This window comes from Alligator sinensis, unplaced genomic scaffold, assembly GCF_000455745.1.
Source record: "Alligator sinensis unplaced genomic scaffold, ASM45574v1 scaffold755_2, whole genome shotgun sequence".
NCBI lineage: Eukaryota > Metazoa > Chordata > Crocodylia > Alligatoridae > Alligator > Alligator sinensis.
The window spans coordinates 1,237,093-1,244,181 of record NW_005841883.1 but is presented as its reverse complement, the minus strand read 5'-3'; the positions used below and the strand labels follow the sequence as shown (position 1 = coordinate 1,244,181).

Here is a 7,089-nt window from a genome sequence, read left to right as displayed (position 1 = left end):
GAGGCAGCCCCACGCGGGTGGAAAGCAGCTTCGGTGTGGGGCACCGGCCACGGGGCGAGCGAGGGGCCGCTTTTCCCCACGCTTAGCACCAGCTTGTAACCCACCCCTGCTGCCAGCCTGGGCCCCGCACCAGCTCCGGGCTCACCCGTCAGGGCTACACCGCAGTCGCAGCAGCTGCTCCGTGCGAAGGAAAGCGGCGCCCCTGCTTGCCGTGCTGGGAAGCGCTCAAGCTCCGGGTGGGCAGCAGCAGCAGTAAACACTGCCTGGCACGGCAAGCCAGGGGGCCGCAGCTGCTGCTCTTCCCCTGCCCTATGGCAGGCGCCTCATGCCGCAGTCGCTTGCAGCCGGCGTGGGGCTACCTGTGCCTTCTCAGGGCAGCCTGCATGGGCTGTGAGCTGAGCACCAGCCAGGGGGCGGGGGAGGGGCCACTTTTCCCCGGGCTCAGCACCAGCTTGTAAGCTGCCCCTGCTTCCAGCCTGGGCCCTGCGCTGGCTCTAGGCTTGCCTGTCAGGGCTGCGCCACGGCGGCAGCAGCTGCGGCCCCCCGCTTGCCATGCCGGGCAGCGTTTGCTGCTGCCCTCCCAGAGCTCGCATGCTGGGCATGCTTCTTCCCCACCCTCCCCGCCCTTACCTGAGTTTTCGGTGCGGGTGCAGCCACATGTTCCCATGTCAGAAACCCCTCCTGGGGCTTCCGGCTGTGGGGTGGGGCCGGGCAGGCCCTGCTGTTGCAGGAGTCCACTGGGGCTTCCCCTGGGCCCTACTGCCCCTGGCTCCTGTTATTTTTGACAGAAACCAAAGACAGATAAATATTAAATTTCTAAAATTTTTAGAGGCCCCGTGGGTCAGATAGAATGGCCTCGCGGGCCGAATCCGGCCTGTGAGCTGTATTTTGCCCACACTTGTCATAGGTCATGGGATCAACCTCCATGTGCTGGCCCCCAGACACTCTGGACAGCATGGGGGGTTGGTTGGGGTGCCACTTGTAGCCCATGCCCTGGACCTCTGCTGTGTGCAGTGCTGGGTCCAGATTGTGGGTAGTGCATGCCCCTTTCTAGCCTCAGGAACCACGTACACACCGCACCTCAGGGCTGGCGCTTGCTGTACGCAACATGTGGGACTGGGCTGGCTGTGCACCTTGTACGCAGCACAGGGGGTCAGTCTGGTTCTGCATGTTGACTTCGGAGTTGGTCCAGATCGAGCCATGCCAGAGTCAGAGCACAGGGCCAGTCCAGCGGGGTGTCACATGGAGTGTATGGCCTGTACTGGCCCCCTGTACCATGTGTAGCAAATGTGGCCAGTCCAATGCAGCATGCACTGGCTTCAGGGCTTCTTGTGCACAGGGCTGGCATGGGTGTTTGGCTTGGACCCTTCACATGGTATAAGGGCCCGGCACATAGGCTGGATGCAGCATCCTGGACTAATCTGTGCTGCCCATAGTACAGATAGTGCACACCCTGTGCCAGCCATGAGGGCCCAGTGACATTCAGATTTGACACTCCTGATTTACAAGGTTTTTGACTTTGGTATAGAGTTTAGAAACTTTTTCTTTTTTTTCATGTATTAGAACTAGTGATTAAACAACTTTGTGTTGTCATAGCGATTAGTTTATAAAGCACCATACAATAATTAATGGACATATGATTACTAGAAAAAGCTAAACAAACTCCACTTCTCTTCATATCGTTCAAATGAGATTAAAACAGTCCATTATACAAATAAACAACCCATTCTTTAGTTCTCAAAAACCATGCTAACATGAAAGAAAAAAAAACTAAGTTGCCAGTTAGTGCGCAAGGTTCAAAAAGGAAAACGTGATGTGCTATGGTTATACCAAATTCTACAGACTTGGTGAAATCAAAAGACAGTTTATATTTTATAGGTTTATTCAACCTATTGAGTATATATGTTATGCTTTGTGTTGTTACCATTGCTTGATAATGCTATGAAAATTGAAAAAAACATTGTGTTTGTTTTAGTTTTATTTTGGCTATGGATAGAAAAATAAAGGTTTGTTCATTTGAAATTCAAGTGACACCATATTTACAACGTGTTAAAAAGCTTGATACTTTGAAATTTAGTTTTGGAGCAGGTATTAGTTGGGATTGTTTCCCTTTTTAACTTTTTAAGCATTATTGTTCTTAAGTCTTCTGCAGCAATCTAATAACTTGAAATCATTAGCTTTCTCTCTTTTTTTTTTCTTGTACAAGAAGCATTGAGCACAACGTTTTGTTTTACTGTAGTAGAGAGTCATTCTAAGACACATGAAGGGCTAGCTTTTGGGGGAATAAGAACAGAAAATAGTCACTTGAGCAGTTGTGGGGGGGAAAAAGCAAGGACAATAAAAGTTGGGACAATACAATGTGGCAAATACCACATCAAATATATGATTCTTTAAAATATTATTTTACTGTCTTTCCTGTATGAAAGCATCTAACCTGCATGGATTCCAGAGAACCGTCATTTGGACAGAACAACTCTCCAGCAGTCTTGCCCATTACAGTGCACGTTTCGGACAGTTCTTCTGCACCTTCAAATACAGCAGTTCACCTGTCCCAGCAGCAGCCTCCTTCCATAGAAGAATTTCATCTAGTAGACCCGAATGGTCAGCCTCTCTATGAGCTTCAGTCAATAGGGGGTTCCAGTACACAGATGGTGAGTACAGCTGAATCCACATAGACACTGAGCTCCCAAAAGAAGAGCACGTTTTAAGGACAGAAGTCCTGATGTAATTTTTGAAACATTTTATAAAAAATTTCAGAATGATTTAATTAGTTTCCCAGTTTTCTCCTCTCAGGTCTCAAATTCCCAAAATAAGCCATCACTAGTTTTTTTCTGAAATAAAGAGACAGTGTATATATACATTCTTAAAACATGTAGAAGCCCATCTTAAAGTGAGCATGGTCTGTGATGCTTTCCTGCTTTTAATTCCCCCTCTTCTCCTCTGCTCTCCTATGCTGAATGCTTGTCCTTCGAGTGGAATTATGGCATCAGCAGTAAATTAGCCAGTTACAGCCCTCCATCTTTCTGCCATCTGATTAATTTGTATGTAAAAGAAAGCTTCAAACTATGCCTTGCGAATCTGAAACCCTTTTTCAGTAAAAACATATCTCTGAGTGAAAGTTTTTTGGTATCTCCTGAACATCTGGAGAGAGAGAAATTAAAAATATGTCTTGCTTATTAGAATTGCTAAGGGGGGAAACAAACTTTAAAAACATAGAAAACTATTTATTAGGTAGGGCATTTAAAAAAAAAAACGATTTTGCAAAACTGTAAACTTGTGGACGTTGTGCCTGGCTATAACGCTTTAATTTAAGGGAATAATGGCAACTTAAGATAGTAAATACCATTTTCAAAGTTCTTGTTGATAGAACCATTGGGTATGTTCAAAGCTTTGACACACAAAGTCACAAGTGCTTACCTCTGCTTTGAGCTAATTAAATATTAAATTTTAAAAAGGTCTTAAGCAGCTGGCAATCAATTGTACCTATACTGCAGGGTGGTATTCTCTTCCATCATAAACTAGCAGTTTTATCCATGTTGTGAAATCAAATTGGAATTGTGAAAGCAAATGTAAAACCTTTTCAAAAGGAATTGATGTTGTGGTAGTAACCCAAGTATGTTAATGAAAATACAAACCAGTTAACCACATCATGGCTCAGTTAGTAACTAGCCCCACACATCTTGTTGTGTGCTTACTTTAAAGATGATTGTTGCCAGCCAGTCAGAAAATGGACAGGTACTACATGTAATACCTTCTACCCAGCCAGGAATGGCGCAAGTGATTATTCCTCAAGGGCAACTTTTGGATGTAACCAGCGCTCAAGGTCAGTTTTATCTGTGGGGCTTGAGGGTTGTGTATTTTTGTGACCCAACGTATCAGATGATCCCTTCTGATGAGCTTCTTGCACTTTCTCCCATCTTCAGTCACAATTAGGCATATAATGCCAAGAACTTGCATTTATAGCAACTGTAATCTGAAGATCTTAATTCACATTACAAACATTATTTAAAATGGACTGGGTTCCTGTGGAACAAGTGTTGTGCATTACGCTCATCTCTAGTTATGTTATGGGGAAGTGGAGATACTAAGAGCAAAATTCTATCCTGATTTACATTCTGTATTGTCCCATAACTTTTTGTGAGAGTCCATAGAGTGCTTGACTAAGAAGGATTGAGTACCTTGCTCAGGTTTATGCATTGAGTTATTGTTACAGCCTGAAAATAAATCTAGTAGTTCTTGCATTGTCTGTGAACTAATAACTACATAAGTTAAATTACTGCATTTCTCACATACAGCATGCTTTCCCTCCCCCCCCCCCCAAAAAAAAAAAAAAAAAAATCAGCCAGTGGAAATTGTGGGGTGCATTATAAATAAGGAAATGTAGCAATAGTATTTTCTGTATGGTCAGTCTTTTCCCAGGGAAAGTGAAAGTAACTTGTGCTGCTTCATGGGGAGCAGCATAATGGGCTTGCTGTTCTCCCTAATTGTGGTAACTCAGATACTTGCTGCAACTTAGTAGTATTTTCAAGAAAAGATCCTTTTTTCTGCATCCTGCTTTTAAAAAATGAAGTGTCTTCATATGGGGCATGTTAGGATTGCAACACAAGGATTAGAACACTCAAGGATTGCCAAAGCTTGGTGACTTAAAACATACTCAAGGTAAATGAAAAATAACCTTTGCCTTCTGGCCTGATTTCAAGTATACAGCTGTGTTGTTCAATTACTGTATTTTCTCACATAAAACATATAAATAAACTGAAACAGGACATTAATTTCAATGGCCTCTTAGTCAGTCCCACAATCCAAAAAACCTGTGAACAATCAATGAGAGTTCCCAAACCAGTCCTGAAACTAGGGATAGGCAAGAGGGGTGCCATCTATGGGTGCCAACTTGAGTGGCACAAGGGTCACCAGCTACTCCCATGGAGTCCATGTCCCAACAGGAAGAGGCTCCATTCCCATGTAGCCTGGGGCACTAAATGCAGTCCTGGCTCAGCCATCATAGCAGTTGTACAGGCTGTGCCCTGTTGTTGCTGGGCCAGGCAGGGGCTGTAGTCAGTGACCCAGGCTGCAATGTGAATGGAGCCTGTTGGTACAGAGCAAGGGTAATTGTGGGTGGGGGGGATGGGGGGAGAGGATGCAGGGGGCAAATGGTGGAGTTTAGGGACAGTGGGGGGAGGCAATTGCTGCAGCTATGACCCTGACTCTGGGTAGGGGTGGAGCCAGAGCCATAGCAGCTCCCTGATACCCCATCCAATCCCATGGCAACATTAGTTTGGGATTTTTTGTTTGCTTTTTTAAGCCTTTGATGAGGGACCTTGTCAAAAGCTTTTTCTGAAAGTCCAAATATATTTTGTCAGCTAGGTCCCCTTTGTCCACATGCTTGTTGACACCCTCTACAAATCCAGTAGATTGGTGAGGCAGGATTTCCTTTTACAAAAACAATGCTGACTCTTCCCCAGCAGATCATACTGTCCATGTGACTGCTGATTTGATTCTTTATTATACATCCTATCAATTTGCTAAGAATGGAAATGAGATTCAGTAGTCGGTAGGGTCCCAGGAGCCTTTTTTGAAGATGGGTGTTATGTTGGCACCCTATCGGTCCTCTGGCACAGAAGCCATTTGTAATGATAGGTTACATACTGTTGTCAGCAGTTGTGCAATTTCACCTTTGAGTTCCTTTAGAACTCCTGGGTGAATGTCATCCAGTCCTGGTGACTTTTTAATAATATTTAATGAGACCTATGTACTACAAAGGCTTGATTTGGCTTGAGAAGTTCCCCAGCATTTTCAGTAAAAACTGATGCAAATAATTCATTTAGCTTCTCTGCAATGACCTTATCATCCATGAGTGCACCTTTTACTACCCGGTCATCTAATGGTCCCACAGATTCTCTAGCTGACTTCCTGCTCCTGATGTATTTAAGCAGGTTTCTATATTAACTTTAGCATCTTTTGCTAGACACTTCTCAGATTTGTTTTTTGAGTTGCTTTATTTCATTTTTGTGCTTGATGTACCAGAGTGTGTGAGCTTTCTGGTTTTCCTTACTTGCACATAATCTATTTTTTTTGAAGGATGCCTTTTTGCCTTGAATGGCCTCTTTAATTCTGCTATTAAATCATACAGGAGTTTTATTGGTCCGCTTTGTACCCTTTTTGAATTGTGACATATAAACCTTTCTTGAGCCTCTAATATGGTCTGTTTAAACAGCTTCCAAACTGCTTGCAGACTTATCTACCATCATCTCTATCCAAAAATAATATTTTTGCTCTTTCTATTTGTTTGTGTGTGGTAGTAATAAAAAGAAAACCTGACTTTTTTGCCAGGGATTTGAAGACATGATTTTGTAATCATGTTGTTAAATTCTTTGATGATAAAAAGAGCTGTGAGTGTATTATCACTTTCACATGCAAATTACTTTAATGACCCACCATAATTAATATACAGTGCAGATGCCTTTGCTCACTTAGATGGAATTATCTAAGGCCTTTGCCTCTCCATTTTTTTTTTGGTATTCCTTTTTATGAGAGAAACTGCTTTTAGTTTCTTAAGACATTCTTATTACAAAGTGAACCAGTGTGTAACGATCAACGTGTAATGCAACCCTGATACCTTTTTGTGAAAATGCAGAACCGAATTTTTTGTAATAAGTTGTATACAATTATTTGCTTCGTTATATAAAATGAATCTTCTGTAATGGGGTTACCAAATACAACAATATAAGGGTATGGAGACTGCACACATTTGGAACAGTTTCAAATGGGCAGTAGCTGTTATGTTTCTTTTATTGTGGGCAAACCAGCAACAGTGCAGAGGTTGCAAAAACACTCCATCTTTTAACATTATTTCATTCAGGGTTTAAGTCGGAGCAGTTTTGAAACATTTTATCATTCCCAGCTTGTCCGCATATAATAAAAGGAACATAATACCTTCAGTCCTTTTGAAATGGTTCCAAATGTACACGTCTGTAACCTAATATTAAACATCCACATTTGTATACACATCCCTAGACTTCATCAGTAATGATACATAATTAATTATTAAACAATTCCAGAAACTGCCACCTCCATAATCTTATTTCATGT

General features: G+C 42.8%; 1 protein-coding gene across 10 annotated transcripts in view; it reads left to right on the top strand.

Annotated features, from left to right (window-relative positions):
* The window catches only part of CARF (calcium responsive transcription factor), a 56,151-nt gene that overhangs the window by 4,078 nt on the left and 44,984 nt on the right, over window positions 1–7,089 (top strand). For 6 of the 10 annotated variants that reach the window (XM_025196672.1, XM_025196671.1, XM_025196674.1 and 3 more), the window contains 2 exons: window positions 2,427–2,651; window positions 3,703–3,823. In XM_025196672.1, coding sequence (XP_025052457.1) covers window positions 2,427–2,651; window positions 3,703–3,823 — 346 coding nt within the window. Of the gene's footprint in view, window positions 1–2,426; window positions 2,652–3,702; window positions 3,824–7,089 lie in introns of those variants that run through there. The other 4 variants (XM_025196681.1, XM_025196677.1, XM_025196678.1 and 1 more) reach the window with 3 other exon arrangements.